Source organism: Xenopus laevis, chromosome 5S, assembly GCF_017654675.1.
Source record: "Xenopus laevis strain J_2021 chromosome 5S, Xenopus_laevis_v10.1, whole genome shotgun sequence".
Lineage (NCBI taxonomy): Eukaryota > Metazoa > Chordata > Amphibia > Anura > Pipidae > Xenopus > Xenopus laevis.
Window position 1 is genome coordinate 15,621,980 of NC_054380.1, and position 20,284 is coordinate 15,642,263.

At 40.2% G+C, this 20,284-nt stretch overlaps 1 protein-coding gene across 5 annotated transcripts in view; it reads left to right on the top strand.

The window, feature by feature from the left end:
* esrrg.S (estrogen related receptor gamma S homeolog) overlaps nt 1-20,284 on the top strand; it is a 156,863-nt gene that overhangs the window by 17,442 nt on the left and 119,137 nt on the right. For 2 of the 5 annotated variants that reach the window (XM_018264987.2, XM_018264988.2), the window contains exon 2: nt 1,920-2,041. The exons of the other annotated variants lie outside the window; for them this stretch is intronic. In XM_018264987.2, coding sequence (XP_018120476.1) covers nt 1,998-2,041 — 44 coding nt within the window. In that variant the 5' untranslated portion in view covers nt 1,920-1,997. The remainder of the gene's footprint in view (nt 1-1,919; nt 2,042-20,284) is intronic. 5 annotated transcript variants of the gene reach the window in all.

Here is a 20,284-nt window from a genome sequence, read left to right on the forward strand (position 1 = left end):
CTATGGAAGACAACCTTTTTGGGGCTTTGTGGATAACGGGTTTCGGGATAACAGATCCCATACCTGTATTTTAAATAAAGAGGTAGATTATTCTTATAATACAAGTTTTAATGAGTCATGTTATAAGTGACATTGTTAAGCTCTGATTGTGACAGATGACATCACTGACATCATAGCTTTTGTATATTATATTACATTATTATGTTTTCTAATGTTTTATTTTTTAAACATTTGGAAACTGTTAAGTGGGATGAATTGTATATGGCTGAGCTCCCAGGCTTCGCTTGCCATCTTGGTCTGCTACTGAGTAGGGTTTAGGACTGAGGATGCTGAAGATGCTTTTGGAATGATCATCAGGGTCCTCACCCAGCCATTGGGAGTGATAGAACACAAGTGGTAGAGTGCAAGCAGTTTAGCATACCTATGCTTAGAGCTTGGATGATAGAGCATATAAGTGCGAATTTATACTGTAACTGGCTTATTTGCAAGTGTATGTTTGTGTATACCTCTGGAGGCAGTGCATGCAGCAATATGAGGGTCAGTAATATGTCTTAATTGTACTGGGCAACAGATGACAAATTCAAGCCTTGCTGTAGTTGACATTTGAAAATAATTTGTTGCCAGATGTTGGGACATATGCAAATTGGATAGAAATGGGGCATAATGCATGACTCTGACCATAAATAACATACTCATAGATGCAATCATATAGAGAGTTATAGACTAAAAGCAAGTCATTTCTTAAAAACATGGAGTTTGTGGCTTGTAGGGTATGATCCCATCATGAGTTGATGCTTCTGAGTTCTGGTGAAAGGCTGTAATGATATTAATGATACTACGATGTGTCTATTCTGAGGGGTGGGCACATTCACCAGTTTTTGGTGCTTTGCCATTCAATTTAACATTCAGCCTTCTTTTAACCAGCAGAAGAGAGGGTCGTGGCCAATTCTCAAGCTCAGGTCTTGACTTGTTATTCTCTTTTCACCACCTATTCGCTTAAGACATTTTGTTTTTCCATAGAGGAGAGACTGAAAGTAAGCATAGGCTGCAAGGTATGAATATACCCCTGGATTAAAAACAGTTCATGGCTTGCCCTTTCTACTTAACGTCAATATTTTACGCATCATATTCCACAGGCTTGGGCACACTTCATTTCTGGCTCAATGCCATTTTGCTTCAATGGATTCCCCTTTTTAATGTTCCAACACTTGCCCATTTACACGTGAATAGACTGCAAGGGACCTGGGCATTATTGTATAAACACCCAGCCTTTTAAGAGTTGATATCACAATGGGAGTTGATATCACAATAAAGCCGGCACTCCGGTAAGGAGTGTGTATGTCAGCTGTTGTTCCACAGATTGCTTCAGACATTCACCCTAAATATGTTGACACTTTGGATATGGCAAAAATCATAATCATGCAGTCGCATCTGTCGTAACTCTGCCTCTGTACTTAAATGCTTTGGGCTGAGCTGTAAAATACAAATTGCAGGCAGCTTGTAACACACAATTGCTCATTAGCGACTTAAATAAGTAAAATAATTAAATATTAATACTGCTTCATACCATTGCGCTCAGACCCGCATGTCTTTAAGCGAGAAGCTATCAAAACTCTCAGAGGATCCGGCTTTTTAACCCTCTGAATGTGTTAAGATAATGATGTCAACCTTCTAAACCACTGGGGGAGGAAATCACTTCTCAGGCATGCTGGGAGTTGTAGTTCATGGCAGTGAAACTAAATCAAGAGGTTGGGCAGTCCATTGTGAATTGTGTCATTATTGTGTATGTATGCCGGCTTAACCCCTTTGCTGCTGGGCAAGCATGTGTTGCACGACCGTCCCGCAGCAAAGGGTTTAAGCAATATATATCTATATAATAAATATATGGAGAGCACAGAATGAATTTTACTCTCTCTTAGTTTTCAGAATTTAAAGAGCAATAATTGAAGGAGAATATAGGAAATAATATTTCGTTGGATTCCTTATTTTAAAACAAGATGTCTTCCAGAGATTTGCCCAATATATCTCAACAGTGGATAAAGTAAGACCTTTTTTCTACTTCTTTGTGCACCTGTGCATACATACATACATAATGCATCTACATGTAGTCTCACTGTGCGGAAGGGCCATGTGTTGGATACTAGATCTACTGTATATAAGGATTCTGCAAATGTATCAAGGGGAAACATGTAGTGTTCATTGGCAAGTGGCAGACAAGGTTACAGTTAACATGCCATAAGGTAAATACTATGTATTGTTTTACAAATATAATCATGCATTCTTAACATTACTAGTTGCAACGTCCGAGTCCGTCACTTTTTTTATATGTAATGATAAAATCTTAAAACACAGTGATGAGCCACTGGCAGCTTTTAAGATGTTGTTAGTCTAGAACACCTAGACCCCTCTCCCAACAAAATTCCACTATCGGTGGGATTTAAGGAGTTATAAATGTAGGATGACAGGTTGCCCCTGCCTGGAATAAGGTTCAGACAACAGTATCTCCCATTCATTGATACAGAGTTGAATGTAAATAGAATAGGTGTAGGAATGCATAGATTGCCTTGAAATTGCACTCTCTACTATAGATCTAGTTTACAGGTTGCTGAAAATGGTTCAATTTAAGTTGAGCCAAGACTTGTAGGAGCCCCTATAGGGGGATACAACATACACACTTCTCTTTTCCAAAGCACATCTAATGCTTGCTCTTTAATTGCCCCCAGCCATGTACCTGTGCAAAAAGCAGAGTAGCACAGCAAGATTGGCGGCTACTTAGTCTGGTGGTGCCATGCCAAGCCTTGATCATTGAGAAGAAGCATGTACATTGGAAGCCAGTTGGGTATCGGTTTCCAGTGGACACACTTCTGCTCGGTAATCAACACCGGGAGTCTCCAGACCAGGCATGACATCCATACACGACACCCACCAACCCTGCTGTGCTACTCTGACTTCTCAGCCCAGGCAGTAGCATTACAACATGGGGTGCAATTGTACTCAGGTCTGCACCCACTTGGGGTCCACAAAAAGACATAGCAAAACACCAGGCACACTCAAGGTACAGTAAGAACAGTTCACAGGACACTATTAGGCTAAAGAGAAGTTATTCAAATTCCATTTATACATTTTTTTGTTTATGGGGATAAATTATAATTATAGTGTCTCTAAAATCAGCCAAAGACCTGACCGTTTCACTCTGTGCATGGCTACCTTGGACAAAGCTTCTTAGATAGACTGAGAGTTGGCTCACTCATCTCATTGTTCATCAAATTAATGGAGAAAATGTTTCATAATGCCAAAGTTGTGCTGCGGGTGGGGGATTTGGATTCTGTATCAACATCATAAAGGTTCTTTAGTTTTTCTTTTTTAATACTTGTGCAAACGTAAGCTTTAGGTGCGCAGATATACTACCTGAGAATATGGTACATCAGGGGTGGTATAGCGACAGCACACCATTAGATTGTAGCTAGTCTGATCAAAATTAAAACTGATGTTTTTTTGTGTAACTTGAAGTCGTAAGCAATAAAACCTGCTGCTGTCATTTACCCTGAGTTCTCTTGGGGTTTTTTAAACTCTTCGGAGGAGGAGGAAGCGTGGAGCGCGGTTTATGATGCAATATTCTCATTTCAATTAGCACAACTCACACAGTGCATTAAGCCCTCGGCCAGGCCATAGACTTATCAATACAGCTTCAGTAGCAGTTTTATTGCAGCCTTTGAATAATACTCACTTGGTTAGTTTTTTCTAAATACCACATCCAAGCCGGATACAGAAGAGACCGGCCATATAACAAGGTAAATGGATTTTTGTGGTTCGGGGCCTGTGAAATTACCGACCCGCTCTCAATTTCAGTAAGACAAAGAATTATCTACTGGACACATCTTCAAGCATACTGTAAATTCGATGGTAATGACCGACGTCGAAAAATAATTTTTACATATTAAACTTCATCATCATCAAAAAAAAAAAAAACTTCATCGGAAGTAGACACTTCAATAGGTCTTCATTTACTGTAATCTGAGAGTTTTCATATAGGATGGTATTGTTTTAAAGAACGGGACGCTTCCTAACCCTTCAGGGCATCCAAGAATCCTCCATTGATAGACCTTATTCACAAGTGTCTGTTGTTTTTATGATCTGAAACCCATGAATTTTAGGACTGAAATTATATCCCTAATGTAACTGAGATTCTATAGGGAGTTATATAGTTGTCTGAAGCCAAATGTTTACAAAGGAATGGAACATATATAGTTTCTAAATCGAACCCTCAAGTGCCTTCATCAAGAACATTCAGCTCATTTGTCCAACATTGGTTCTAACTTGCACCTGTGCAGTTGCCACCTACAGAACGATAAGAAAAGGAGTGAGAAATAAAAGGCTGATTGGTTGCACCCATGTTAATAAAAGCAACCACCTTTTACTTAAGACATATATAATTTAAGTAACCAAGCATAGAAATAATATATGTGCCAAAGGACTTGAAAGCAGCCAGCAGAAGATAAGAGGTGCATTTATTCATTTGGCGTCTTGACTTAAAGGGATACTGTCATGGGGAAAAACAAAATTTTTCAAAATCAACCAGTTAATAGTGCTGCTCCAGCAGAATTCTGCACTGAAATCCATTTATCAAAAGAGCAAACAGAATTTTTTATATTCAATTTTGAAATATGACATGGGGCTAGACATATTGTCAATTTCCCAGATGCCCCAAGTCATGTGACTTGTGCTCTGATAAACTTCAATCACTCTTTACTGCTGTACTGCAAGTTGGAGTAATATCACCCCCATCCCTTTCCCCCCAGAAGCCAAACAAAAGAACAATGGGAAGGTAACCAGATAGCAGCTCCCTAACACAAGATAACAGCTGCCTGGTAGATCTAAGAAAAACACTCAATAGTAAAAACCAATGTCTCACTGAGACACATTCAGTTACATTGAGAAGGAAAAACAGCAGCCTGCCAGAAAGCATTTCTCTCCTAAAGTGCAGGCACAAGTCACATGGCTGGGGGCAGCTGGGAAATTGACAAAATGTCTAGCCCCATGTCAGATTTTAAAATTGAATATAAAAAAATCTGTTTGCTCTTTTTAGAAATGGATTTCAGTGCAGAATTCTGCTGGATTTGCACTATTAACTGATTCATTTTGAAAAAAATGACAGTATCCCTTTTAGTTCTCATCAATGTGAAACCATGAACACACAACATAGTGTGCCCTCTTGTAATGAACATGAACTGTTCTGTAATTTGCCAATCGTTAATGCATGATCCACCTAATTTACTCTTTAACCGTGACCATTATGCATCACTACTATCAAATGAAGAATTTGCCTGTAGTTCTGTGGCTATTACCCATGGAGACTTGTGCTTCTCCTTGGTCTATCAGGGAATCTTTGGAATAAATAGGTTAGCCGGTGGAGGATGCTTGGTTGTTCTAGTTCTGCACCAGATGGAGATCTAACAGATATTCCAACAGGAAATATTGCTTTTGTGCTGTGTTTAATATATAAACTTGATCTAAGAAAGCTCAGAAAGCGTTGGTAGAAGTTTATCAGTGCTGACGGGGTTATTTAATTCCCGTCTAATTCTGGCTATGTGTTGCTTTGCTTGCATGCTGCTTTCTGCTACACTGACATAAGTAGCCCTGAAAGACAAGGCAGTTGAGAGCAAGGCAGCCAGCGTCAGACAGGGCACCCTGCCATCTGTCCCACCTGCTGCATTTGTGTGTCCATCTGGTAAGAAGCAATAGCTCTTTGCAGGCTGCACTGTAAGAATCCACTGCCAGACCAAAAAAAGACACAGGCAGCGTGAATTATTTAGGTTGCTAGTGTAAATAAAGAATAGGGAGTGGGATGAGGGAAAAAAAACGATGCAAGCCCATGCTCAGATATAAACTATGGTCTATGCAACTTTGCATTAACTGCTGTTTGTGTGCGGTTTGGCCAACAGGCATTACAGATGGCTCAGCTGTAGAGTCCCCTTTGCAGACATCCAAAAACCAATATTTTATTTTGTTTTTGCTGACCAATGTTTCCCAGAGGTTACTTTTGTAAAGGGAGCAATTTAAAACAATGGACTTCACTGTTAAGTTCAATTTATTATTTTTTTCCCTATTTTTTAACATTATGAACAGTCCTTTGCTTATTTCATTAGTCTGCCCTGTTGTGTTGGAGCTAAACATAAAACATTCATACAAATTCTTTAGCAAATTACCTTGTTACTGCTTCTTTCTTAGTGGAACTTTGAATTCATATGCGGCTCTCCTGACGCCTATAGCATCTCCCCTTTTTTGTGTAAAGCCCTTTTGGTTTGAAATACATGAGACAATGGAGTAATCTTTCTTATAATACACAAAAGCCATGAATATCTTGTAAATTATATCCTTATAAACGGTGAGTTCTGATGTCATCAGTTATAAACGGTGAGTTCTGAGGTCATTTCTGTCACATGACTCCCTAAAACTTGTGTATTATAATAAATAAAGTACCCCCGTTGCAAAATATGAGGATATTAGAAGTTACCTCGGAGTTCCATGACCTGTATAAAAACACTCGGCCTTCAGCCTCGTGTTTTTATATGGTCATGAAACTCCTCAGTAACTTATAATATCCTTATATTTTACAAGAGGGGGTACTTTATTCACTATATCATTTCCAATCATGGCCTGTAGGTATATGCCTATCTGTGCTTTTGAATACTGTTTCTTCTTTTGCTTTCCTCTGACATAAAATAACCCAAACATTATCCATTTGTCACTGGCAATTTACAATCTAATTTTTCCGGACCACACCCTGATATACACAGGTTTGCCCACCATTTATGTCAAACGCCACACTGTTTTATAAATCCCAATTCTTTTCAGGCCAATGAATACTACCCTGCCAAAAATGGCCAGATGGGAGGGCAGAGGAGGGCTTTTTGTCTCTTTTCATCCCCTTCAACCTACTTTACTTGTTGCTTTAATTGATAGTTAGTGATGGGCGAATAAATTTGCCAGACGCAAATTTGCCCTGAATTTCCGCATTTTGCCACTGGCGAATAAATTCATGAAACTCCTGGCGTCAAAAAAATGTGGACGCGCTTCAGAAAAGTCGCGTGCGTCTACACTATCCGGATGCCCATTGACTTTAACGCCAGTGTCAAAAGCACACACCACAACTGACGAAAATTTACACCGGCGTAAAAATATGAGCTTTGCGAATTTCACGGGTAATTATTTGGCAAAATGAAACGGGAGAAAATCGCCCGTCACTAGTGATAGTTTAATGACTTCTCTGCATTGCAGTAAACTGAAAAGTAATTCAATGAATCCACCGCCCTAACATTATAATCTTCTCAATACTCCTTACATTCTACAGTGAACAGTCTCTTCCTTTAACACAAATATCCCTGAATTAACCGACATTTAATTCCTTTACATTTGGCATGAGCAGAAACCGCAGATTCCTCAACAAACCCACAAAATAATAATAATAAAAAAAAAGAGGCAGTTGTTCGTCATATTTTATAGCACTAAAGTAAAGCTCAGATCTTAAAAAACCACCACCAAAACCACAGAGGCTTAGCACATGAAATCCCATGCACTCGTCTATTATAAATCATGTCACCGAAAAGGGAATCCAGTTCCAGGAATACATTTGTTAGGGGAATAAAAAATAAGACAGTTGAGTTGAATGAATTTACGGGAGGGAGGAGCAACTACTTTAAAAACTGCATCTATAGTTACCCCACTTCTGCTAAATTAATTGAGAGGCCACCTATTTACTGCTACAAAGTGATTGGCCTGTTTGCGCATGCATTGCCTTATATCTATGCCTTCTACCTACTGTAGCTTGTCCATCTTCTGGTCTATATCTGATGTATGAATGATCAGTTGAATGCTCCATTACTCCTTCTTTTGAGCTGCCCTCAGATGCATAGGATTTTCTGCTCAATGATTGAGTTACAGACCCACTGTATGTTACAATCCAAGTCCCACTACCTGATTTACCATTTTTCTGTAAGCTCATTGCTTTAAGTTAATATTGCCTACTAGCATTCTCATATAAACGGGCCACTGAGTATGTGGTTACTACTTGAGTTTACCTCTGCCCCAGTATTATGACATTATAAAGTCAAGTTTCTCAGCCCCTAAATAAAATGTAAGTTTCTGACCAATGGGTTGGCTCAACACTTTGGGGCCTATTCACCAAGGTTCGAATATCGAGGGTTATTTAACCCTCGATATTCGACTGGGAATTAAAATCCTTCGACTTCGAATATCGAAGTCGAAGGATTTTAGCGCAAATAGTTCGATCGAACGATCGAAGGAATAATCCTTCGATCGAACGATTAAATCCTTTGAATCGAACGATTCGAAGGATTTTAATCCAACGATCGAAGGATTATCCTTTGACCAAAAAAACTTAGGAAAGCCTATGGGGACCTTCCCCATAGGCTAACATTGACTTCGGTAGCTTTTAGATGTGAACTAGGGGGTCGAAGTTTTTTCTTAAAGAGGCAGTACTTCGACTATCGAATGGCCGTTCAATTCGAAGTCGTAGTCGAAGGTCGAAGTAGCCAATTCGATGGTCGAAGTAGCCCAAAAAACACTTAGAAATTTGAAGTTTTTTTACTTCGTATCCTTCACTCGAAGTTAGTGAATTGGCCCCTTTGTGTATACCATTGGCAGAAAGTGGAATTAGACAAATGTAACATTAAATCGGAGTAAAATACAGGTATGGGACCTTTTATCCAGAATGGTTGGGACCTGGGGGTTTCTGGATAACACATCTTTCCATAATTTGGATCTAAACACCTTAAGGGCAGAGACACATGTGGAGATCCGGGGAGATTCAGTCATCCGGCGACAAATCCACAGCGGGATGGCACTCGGAGCACTTCGTTTTCTTGCCATCCTGACGGCGATTTAGATTCTAGCCGGCGGGAAGGCAGTTCAGGGAGAGGAAGTCGCCCGAAGAAGAGGCGATTTGTCGCCGGGCGACTAACCTACCCAAATCGACACGTTTGTTTCTGCCCTTAATCTACTAAAAATGATTGAAATAGTAAATAAACTCAATAGGCTTATTTTGCTTCCAATAAGGACTAATTATATATCAGTTTGGATTAAGTAAAAGGTACTGTTTTATTATTACAAATAAATGGAAATCATTATAAAATATATTATGTAAAACGGAGTCAATGGACGATGGCCTTACCGTAATTAGGAGCTTCGTTGATAACAGGTTTCCAGATAATGTATCCCATGTCTGTATTCAGATAGATAAAAAGTTATCTAGTCATTTCTTTTCTAGTACAACAGCTGTTCTAGTTCAAGAATTTAAAATCTTCTTTACGGGTTTATTTTTTTTTTCTAGTCTATAACAAATGAGCCGACAGAAATACGTAGTCGAGAAGAAGATAATACAGGTATGGGACCAGAATGCTCAGGACCTAGGGTTTTCTGGATAATGGATCTTTCCATAAATTGGATCTTCATACCTTAAGTCTACTAGAAAATCACGTAAATATTAAATAAACCCAATAGGCTGGTTTTGCTTCCAATAAGGATTAATTATATCTTAGTTGGGATCAAGGACAAGCTACTGTTTTATTACTACAGAGAAAAAATAGATAATTTTTAAAGCTTTGTATCATTTAGATGAAACTGAGTCTATGGGAGATGAACTTTCCATAATTTGAAGCTTTGTGGATAATAGGTTTCCGGATAACGGATACTATCCCTATAATATATTTGAATATTAAGGGGCAGATTTATCAAGGGTCGAAATTCGAAGTGGAAAATACTTCGAAATTCGTCCATCGAATAGAATCCTCCGACATTCGAAGTCGGAGGATTCTATTCATCGTGCGATCGTATTCCGATCGTACTTCGAAACATAAGATTCTAATGATTTTATCGTACGATCGTATGATTTTCCTTCGAATACAAAAAACATAGAAAATTGCTCTGGAAGGTATGTTGGCGAAGTATTGAAGTCAAAGTTTTTTTAAAGAGACAGTACTTCGATTATCGAATGGTCGAATAGTCGAACGATTTTTACTTCGAATCGAATTCGAAGTAAATTCGAAGTCGTAGTATCCTATTCGATGGTTGAAGTATTCAAAAAATGACTTTTTTTTACTTTGAAAATTCCCTCGAATTCACTTCGACCCTTGATAAATCTTCCCCTAACTGTTACAAAATAAAATCTGCTTTGCCTTTTTTGGTCCTCCCCAACCCACCCCCCCCCCCAAATTCAGCCTTTTACAGAATGAATTCCTAAAAAGGTGGGTGTGATGTGTGTGTCAGGCCAGTTTTAAATCTACAGAAGAAAGAGACAGCTTGAAAACACAGCCGCTCGGCTACTTCTATAAGATTTGCACAAATTGCAGCCGCCGCCTTCAAAAGGGATTTGAGTGGATTGGATTTTTTTTTTTAAGGTTAGTCCATGTCAAACCTATTAAGTTCAATTCACATGCAAAATCCTTTTTACGTTCTTTCTCTCCTTCTTGTATTTTTTTTTCTTTTCGATTTAGTTAAGCTAATAAAACATTGGGATTTTTTTTATGCAATGGAGGTTATTCGACCAGAATATGCATTTGGTAATTTGGCAGACGGTAGCACCTGTGAGTATATACAGGTATGGGACCTGTTATCCAGAATGCTCAGGACCTGGGGTTGTCCGGATAACGGATCTTTCCATAATTTAGGGGGCAAATTTACTTATGGTCGAATATTGAGGGTTAATTAACCCACGATATTCGACTGCCGAATGGAAATCTTTCGACTTCGAATATCGAATTCAAAGGATTTACCGCAATTCGTTCGATCGAACAATCGGACGAAAAATCGTTTCGAAGGATTTTAATCCATCGACCGAATGATTTTTCTTCGACCTAAAAAAGCTAGCAAAGCCTATAGGGACCTTCCCCATAGGCTAACATTGACTTCGGTAGGTTTTAGGTGGCGAACTAGGGGGTCGAAGTTTTTTTTAAAGAGACAGTACTTCGACTATGGTCGAATAGTCGAACGATTTTTAGTTCGAATTGTTCGATTCGAAGTCGTAGTCGAAGGTCGAAGTTGCCCATTCGATGGTCGAAGTAGCCAAAAAAAACATTTGAAATTCGAAGTTTTTTTCTTCTTTTCCTTCACTCGAACTAAGTAAATGGGCCCCTAGATCTTCATACCTTAAGTCTACTAGAAAATCATGTAAACATTAAATAAACCCAATAGGCTGGTTTTGCCTCCAATAAGGATTAATTATATCTTAGTTGGGATCAAGTACAAGATACTGTTTTATTATTACAGAGAAAAAGGAAATTTTTAAAAATCTGGATTATTTGATTATAATAGAGTCTATAGGAGACAGGCTTTCTGTAATTCGGAGCTTTCTGGAAAATGGGCTTCTGGATAACAGATCCCATACCTGTAGTACTTACCATTAATAAATGCTACGGGACACTAATTTTACTCCCAAATAAAAAAACAATACTAAAACCTTTATTCAAGTCCATTTAGCTAATTAGTAAAACTAAAATTGTACTTAATGTGGGTGTATGGGTAGGAAGCAGCATTTCCGATTTGCATATATTTTAGGGTTAGAATAATAGATGGGAAAAAGATGGTCCAAGTAAAGAAGAGAAAACATTAAGTCACATATGTGAATATATATAAATATTGAAGGGAGAATAGAAATTATTCCCCAAATTTACTCCAACACCATATGGAGTCGGTTTTTGTTATTTTTATTAAAATTTTTTAGCCAACATTATTCAGATGCCCATTGACTTAAACGCCGGCATCAACATTGACGTGAGCATCAAAATCCGCAATCCGAATTCGCCATTTATTGAATTTCATGGTAAATAGCAAATCTAAATGGGAAAATTCGCCCATCACTAAATATAAGTTCTAATTTAAAATGAAGTATATTAGAAGCCATTTCGTTGTTCCCTAACCTGTATATAAGCACTCAGATTGCGGTTGGGTTCATTGTTATGTCCCAAAGTGCAGCCCGTAGTAGTGCTCTTTAATTCAAAGAGGACTCCATTGCAGTCTGAGTCTGAATGATGCGCAAGTTAGAGGATGGCTAGGGATTGGAGGCGGTGCTTATGCACATTCTTCCACCCACACCTCACAAAATACATTCTTGGGGCGCACGCAGGTCTCTGCAATTCTTCTACCTAAAGTGCAGGGTGAAAAGAACAGGAATGCCCCCAAGTTTAGCACTTTGCCCTGCAGGAAGTAAATTACCTCTCTTTCCTTATTGTTTGACAGTGGGGCCACATTACAGGTCTGGGATCCGTTAACCGGAAACCTGCTATCCAGAAAGCTCAGAATTACAGAATACCTGTCTCCCATAGGCTCCATTGTATCCAAATAATCCAAAATTTTAAAAATGATTACCTTTTTCTGTGTAATTATAAAACAGTAGCTTGTACTTGATCCAAAGTAAGATATAATTAATCCTTATTGGAAGCAAAACCAGCCTATTGGGTTTATTTAATGTTTACATGATTTTCTAGTAGACTTAAGGTATGAAGATCCGAAATACAGAAATATCCTTTATCCAGAAAACCCCAGGTCCTAAGCATTCTGGATAACAGGTCCCATACCTGTATTCCCTATAAAGATGAAGGAAAAGGTTCCACTCTGCTTACTCTGGGGCACCAGTGAGAAGCTCTACTTCTGGTTTTGCCAAAGCTTTGGTGGCAATTTCATATTTTTAAAGGAAAGGGTTTAGACCATAAAGGCTGGTAAACATGGCAGCCATTGGGAGGTTACAGGTGATACACAGGCAGAGATACAATATTAATGACTGTTTAGTAACATGGGGGGACAGGGATAGTGGTTTTGCTTGAGGATAGGGATGTAGCGAACCGCCGAGTATGTGTTCGCGAACGCCGTTCGCGAACACCGGCAAAAAATGCGAACAGTTCGCAAACTGTTCGCGAACTTCGAACATCCGAAAATCGTTCGATTCGAACGATCGAAGGATTTTAATCGTTCGATCGAACGATTTTCGTTCGAATCGAACGAAAATCGTTCGATTTTAGCGACCGAATGGTCGAATGGTCGAACGATTTTGACGCGAACGCCTATTGGCGAACGTCGCGCGACGTTCGCGAACTTGCGGCGGACGCGAACAGTCGAAGTTCGCGCGAACTAGTTCGCCGGCGAACAGTTCGCTACATCCCTACTTGAGGATGGTAGAACTCCTTAAATGAAGTGCATCTGTGGGACAGATAGATGTTGAATGGAGAGAATGCAGGATCGAACACTTGGAGAGCATAAATGTTGATAGTCTTAAGTGCAAAAATCAATTGGCATAGCACCTTGGGAATACATATGGCAAACCATGCATATTAAAGTACACTAGGGCAAATTGTCTGCAGTCAATACGCGGACAAGTAGACTTTATCCATTCAAGTAGAAGAAATTGGCCTATTAATGAAATCTGCAACGCTGCATGCAGGGTTTTAAAGAAACAGTTTATGGTATACCAAATGGATTGCTCAAGGGACCCTGGGAGTTGTAGTCTACCAACATCCATAATATAATTTCTCCCCCATAATGTCCCTCCTCATTCTATTTCCTTGTATTAACAGAGCCCCCTTTAATTCTGTCACCTCGAGCAAAGTAGCAGTTTGGGCCACTGGCACCTGCACCCCACAGAAAACAAGATTGCTGATCACTTTCTAAACACCCCAGAGGAACGATTAGACCACGGCATAACAAGTGGCATTAATTAAATCCCAGGCACTTTCCAGCGGGATCATTTCATTAGGACAATGCCATTTTAAAGAAGTGGCTCCCAACTGTAACTGCTTTCTGATCTGATTAGATTTGAGTTAAAGAATAGCATTTCATTATGTAGCACTTCTCTGTGCTGGAAATGGCTCTTGTTCAATTCCCAGGGCAGAGGATTCATTTGACTTATCACCACTTGCTGAGAGTCAGGTGTTGGCTGGGAAATGACACCCTATTTTATAAGTAGGCTTTAGAAACATTAAGAAATTAAGGAATTTCTGAGGTACAAACAAATATCAGGGTCGCTGATTGGCAATTGTTTTATCACGGTCATAATATCTTTGGATTCTGCTTTTTTCAATGATTCATAATGTGTTATTGCTATAGTAGCATAGATGCCTTTTTATAGCACCTTATTATTTACAGAAATGCTAATGAAGGGGGCTCCAGGAAGTCTAGAAAATCAACAATGCCACAAATATAAAGTAAAAATGTTTTTAAAAATAAAGTAAAAATTGAACATCTAATGGCCCTACGCGTTTTGTGCCATATAGGCACTTAGTCATGGGCAAGCCACTTTTTTACTTTATATTTGTGGCCCTGTGGATTTTCTAGAGTGCCTGGAGCCCCCTTCAATAGTATTGCTGTTGGTCTATCTTCCCCTGGAGCTGAGGATCTGGGGCTGGTGCACCTAGACCACCTTTCAACGTGGTGAGTTTATTATTTGTGGAACCGTCTCTGTTGCGATTGACCTTTTTATCTACACACATATATTGCATCCCATTATGTGGCATGGTTCTACTCAGCGCCATCTAGGGGGAGCCATCTTACCCCTCTGCAACACCTGTTTACGATTAAAAGCCCCACCCCCAAATAATTGTTCCATTACCTGGCCATTTCTGTTTACTGTATCCTGTGGTTGTGTTTTGAAAACAGTACGAGAATGACCAGTTTTCCAGGCGATTAAAGAATATTCATCCCACACTCATGCACGAGGTCTGTTTTTATCTAACCCTTGTATTTTTCCAAAAACACAAATCGTCTGTAAACAGGCTGAATTTAGACAGAAGGCATTCCGTTAGTTACATATAAGGCCTTGTGGTCACACCTGGTTTTTCCTGTGGGGTCAAGAACTTTAATTGTTCTTATTTGTAGACAGTGCAGTTGGCGGCTAGGTGGCCATATAAAGATGTGGGGAGCTTCTGGAAGTCGCTATGGTCTACTGGATCAGCTCATGTTTGCTAAGTATGTAATCAGGTTGGGTACATGGATGTCTGGAGTCTTTGAGGCTCATATACTGTATTACCCTTTTGATTTGATGTCTGGTTTATATCGTTATTGGATGTACAGTGCCATATCCACCTGCTTCATCCACAAATTCACATTTATACACAAATACACCCCAGATTGTCTGAAATGTGTTCTGCACCCCTGGTGGCTACCGTGATGGCATATACTGTATTACATGCCCCTCGCACCTCCAGGTGGTGCATCTTGCTCCTAATGCTTCACTCGCAGTAACAGGCACAAATATGTGTATATTGTAGCACTTAGTGGCTGATCCTGCAATGGATATTGAGGCCCTTTGGGTTGACACTTTAATTGTAGGTGATATATATATATATATATATATATATACATATATATATATATATATATAAATACATTCTATGAAATTGAAAGCGGTGTGTTCTGTTTGATGGTCACAGCTTCAAAAATGCTAAAGGTTTATTTTTATAATGGAGAGCAACTTTTGAGAAGGTAGGAGGAGAATTAGTATTACAGAACTAAACCAGATTAAGGGGAATGTGAATTAGATTTGGTAACAGATGGTGCAGGGGAAATTAAAGGTGCTTTTGGAATGGAATGGACAGCCGCTCGTGGCTTCTCTCTCTCTCTCTCTGTCTTTCCTTCATGCTCTTGATAGACGAGTATAAATCACAACAATCCTGTCCTGACAGACAATTTCTAGAATTTGATCTGGTTAAAGACATGGCTTTCCTGCTCCAGCAGCCAGCTCTTATTTTATTTTCTCTTCCTTATACGGTCCCTTGTCATCTCCATAAAACCAGTCACCTGACTTTCCCTGCTCTCTCTGCTAATTACAGTTGGAGTGTAATTACTTTATGACATGGACACAGTTTTCCATCAGTCTCACCAGCAGGTTCCCTCCTTTCTTTTTCTAGACTTCATGTTATGTACATTTTAAAGACTGAATCCGTGGACTGATTAACCTTCACTTGTGTACTTTGTTTGACATTGGTACAATTCTCCTTTATGGTGAGATTCCCAATAGGCAGACGGTGATCGAACACTAGAAATATGGTTAAAATGTTTGCAAGAATAGTAGGTTACCTGTTTCAGATGCAGATAGATTTACCTATTTTGTTCCAGCTGTATACAGGGGAATATCTGTCCTGGTATAGTTTTATGGTATCTCATTGTACAACTATGAGAAAATGTAGGGGCAGTGTTGAACTGGCCCACCGGGATACCAGGAAAACTCCCGGCGGGCCCAGTTGTCAGGGGGCCCTCTTGCTTTTTACTATTTAGCCTATTTCATGGTCATTCTTAAAGGAGAACTAAACCCCCTTACCAAAAGCCCACCCTAAACTTGCATTGCCCCCCCTCTCCGTTCCCTCTTCTTCCCCGCGATGTGCTTTAGTGTAAAAAAAACCTTTAAAAAATTCTGACCTTAAATGCAGAGAAGCGCAGCAGAGCTCCCGGTCGCCATCTCCGGACTCTTCATTTAGTCTTCGGGTCTCTTCGCCATCTCCTTTACAGTGAGAGAGATAGAGTGATAAAAGACTAGGAGAATGAAGGAGTTGAGTGAGGAGATGAGGTATAATAGTTTGGAAAGTGGGCCATGGTCTAAGGTTTTCTGGTGCTTCCCTTGCATCCCAGTCCGACACTGTTTAGGGGATTGCTTTTTCAGAACAAGGTTGGACTGGCCCTCTAGGATTCTGGGGGAAATCCTACTGGGCCCCGGTTCTTGTAGTATATGGTCCCCCAGGGCTTATCCTGCTGCCCACCCTCCCATTGAGGTTGAAGAGGCATTGGCCAGAGTGTTAGGAAGTGGTATCAGGTGGTAGTAGAAACCAGTGGGAGGTGGAAGGGGTGTCGATATTCAGTCGCTTAGGGGGCCCTAAGAGTGGGGTTAGAGGTCTAGTTCTCCATTGGGCCCAAGGTACCCCAGTCCCACAATAATGGGGAATAACTCTATTGACTTAGTCTTATGGCATTTATCTGTCCAGACTATGAGTGGGTGAAACTATGTCCCCTAAGTGCCAGTCCATGCTCCAGTTCCCATTAAGGGGCTACCAAGGTGCAACAAAGATATGGAATGTGAGAATAAACGTATCGATGAGACAATGTATACAATGGCTGCGCCTGCAGAGTCAGTGCCGCATTTGTAGAAGCTAAGAGATACCAACTATGCAGGATATAATTGAGTATGTATTATCTTTCCATTAGATAAATGTAAAGGGGAAATAGAACATGAAAATTGTTTCCATTCATTGCTTTAAGTTGTAAACTGTCTCTCATAAGGCTCCGGTTCTTTCCCGAGCTTTGCCGCAGGCTCTTATACAGTTTTAACTGCAATGGATTAAGCATCCAATCCCGTCCCTCTGCTATTCTGTGATTATCGGAGTAATAAAGTTGTTGGAAATAAAGTGGGGAACCAAAGCCAATAAAGTCTTTGTTTTGCAATAGGGATTGTCAGAAACGTTATGCAGATGAAAGGGTGAGGATGACAACTGACTACAGTGAATTCAAATACAATTAGCCAGTCACTTTGTTTGTCAACTGGAGTTCTCTGGAACATATGCCGAGCCTCTACTGGCAAAATGGGGTGAGAGGAGGCTGTCTAAAGAAAGAACAGATCTTTCCAAGAGGCAACAAACAGTTGGTGGAAACGATGCTTCCTACTGGCAATCAAATCAAATGTAGTAACAATTCACCAGCCCCCCCCGCTGAGAGCTGACAGCATGCGGGGACACACTGGGACAAACATTCACTTAAACATTGATTGCAGGGAACCGTCATTTTCCAACTAGTTCTAGAAAAGTCAGGGAAGTCTAAACATCCTGACTACTCGTAATTTTTGGGGGGCTTTCTTTTTGCAAGTTTTTTTTATTAATAAGGGAAGGAGTTAAGTTAGTGTCTATAAATTTGCATACATTTGCATTTTAAAAATAAATTTGATTTGCATTATTTCCGATTTCCTGAAATACCTTCCTGCCATGAAATGAAATACATTTAGATTTGGCATGAAGGTATTGGTTTAGAGAGTAATCTTATAGCTTGGTATTTTGAAGGGTATATTGTTCGTCCTTTTAAGATGTTACAGATAGTGATAGGCGAATTTGTCCTGAAAAATTAGCGAAACCCATTGAAGTCAATGGGTAGCAAAATTATTTTGACGCACGGCAATTTTAATGCCCGTGACAATTGTTATACGGGCACCTATTTTGCCCAAATGCATTAAAGTAAATGGGCGTCCGAATAATTTTGACGCACGGCACTGTTTATGTGCGAGACTATTCTGACGCGCGGCCAAATTTTTCCGATGCGCCAGATTTTTCACCTGTGCATTTTGGTGGCAGTTTCGTGAATGTTATCCGGCTGTGAAACGCGGAAATTCTTAGTGAATTAGCCCCTGCCGAATTTATTTATCCATCACTAGTTACAGTGCTTCAGAACAGAATATCGTTTGGACTGGGATGGATGGAATGAGATGGAAGAGAGTAAGGTGTTCCACCTTAGTTATTAATGAAAATGCATGTGCCCAGTATGGTGCTCCTCATATTAATGCTTTTCAGATTCTGTATTTACTAAAAACAGATCTGGAGTACAGAATAGCTTATCTATGGTTCAGAATGAGGTGGAACAGTAAGGTGTTTCTGATATTAGGGCTTTTAAGATGTTGTATTTACTAACATCAGAATAACATGACTCCGTCATGGAAGCTTTTGTGGTTTTTTTTAACAGCCCAGGAATTTTGGACTGTACATAAATACAGCATGAGGGTAAAAGAAATTTCATTAGCCAAACTATTTTTGTCTGTTTTACGGCTTCAACAACAAATTCCATGGACAATTTGGAGGTGTTTCAACCCAATTTAACTATGTAACTATCTGCCCAAAACCCTGTCCTTTTCCTTGCTATTTGTTTCTGTTGTTGTACACTAGGGTGGGTCCTCTCCAGGGCCTTTCTGGAAAAAAATGGATAGCTGAGAATGCTGAGTATTACACAACAGTTGTATCAATATGTTCCAGCACCTAGTCCATATGCAGTACTCTCCTGCTAAATTGTGTCCATCCATCCATGCTATAATGCATTATTGGTCACATGTGCTGCAGGTCAATGAGATGCACTAATGGACAAATCACAGTCTGGTGCCTCAAGCCAAAAACTAAGAATAGAACCAACGAGTTTGACTTGGGAGGGGGGGGGTTAAGGGTCTCCCACTCTGATTATATAATGCAGTCCACTGGCTTGCTAATTGGAGTAAATCGCTCGTATACACCAGAGTGGTGCTGGTTATGGCAAGTCTTTGGTACTTCATTAAGAATAAAGTTCTATTAACTTGATACCTATCTATTATCTCTCTCTCTCTCTCTCTCTCTCTCTCTCTCTCTCTCTCTCTCTCTCTCTCTCTCTCTCTCTCTCTCTCTCCCCCCCCCCATCTATGTTCATGCCCCTGTCTGGGTGTTGTGATTTCAATCCAGTGCACCTGCACCTCACAACAAAAACCTCTTTAAAAGTCTTTTCTTAAAATATGTCCCAGCTCAATCGATTGAATGGATGCAGTTTGTTTTATACGTGTGTGCAGGGCCGGCCTTAGGCCAATTGGACCAATTGGGCCCAATTGGGCCCCGCACCTCTGGGGGGCCCCGCACCACAGGGCAGCACAGATAATATTTCCCTCAGCACATGATGCTGCCTGGCCTGCCCCCAACTTTGAGAGTCCAGCCCATCCCCAAATCCATAGGTCTAGCCTGCCCCCAACTCTCATAGGCCCAGCTTTCCTCCAACCTTGATAGGCCCTGCCTGCCCCCAATCCAACCAAGCCTGCTCCCAAGCTGAATCGGCCCAGCCCCAAACTAATTGGCCCAGTCCACTCTCCTATTTCCTCCCTCTCTCTCTTACCCTGTGTGCCCCTATTATGTTACCTTGTCTGCCCCTTTCCTTTCTATTTTGTGCCTGTATGCCCTTATTTTCCTAAATACTTGGTGTGTCAGTAGCCAGCAACCCTTTGTCTAGGGGCCCCGCCAACATGGTCCCAATTGGGCCCCACATTTGATAGGACCAGCCCTGCGTGTGTGTTTGCCCTGTTAGTACATCTCTGCTCTGCAATCAGAATGAAAGCCATCACTATGAAATGTCACCCTCAGTTACAAAGTACCATCATAAGAATTGAATGGACTTTGGCACTAAAGGATAGCTTTGTACTCGGGTGCCAGACACGAACGCACTATAAATGATAGGAATTAGCCTTCTGTGCACCTAATCTTCCCATAGAGGGCTGAGATCTCTTTAGTAAGAAAAAAAAGAT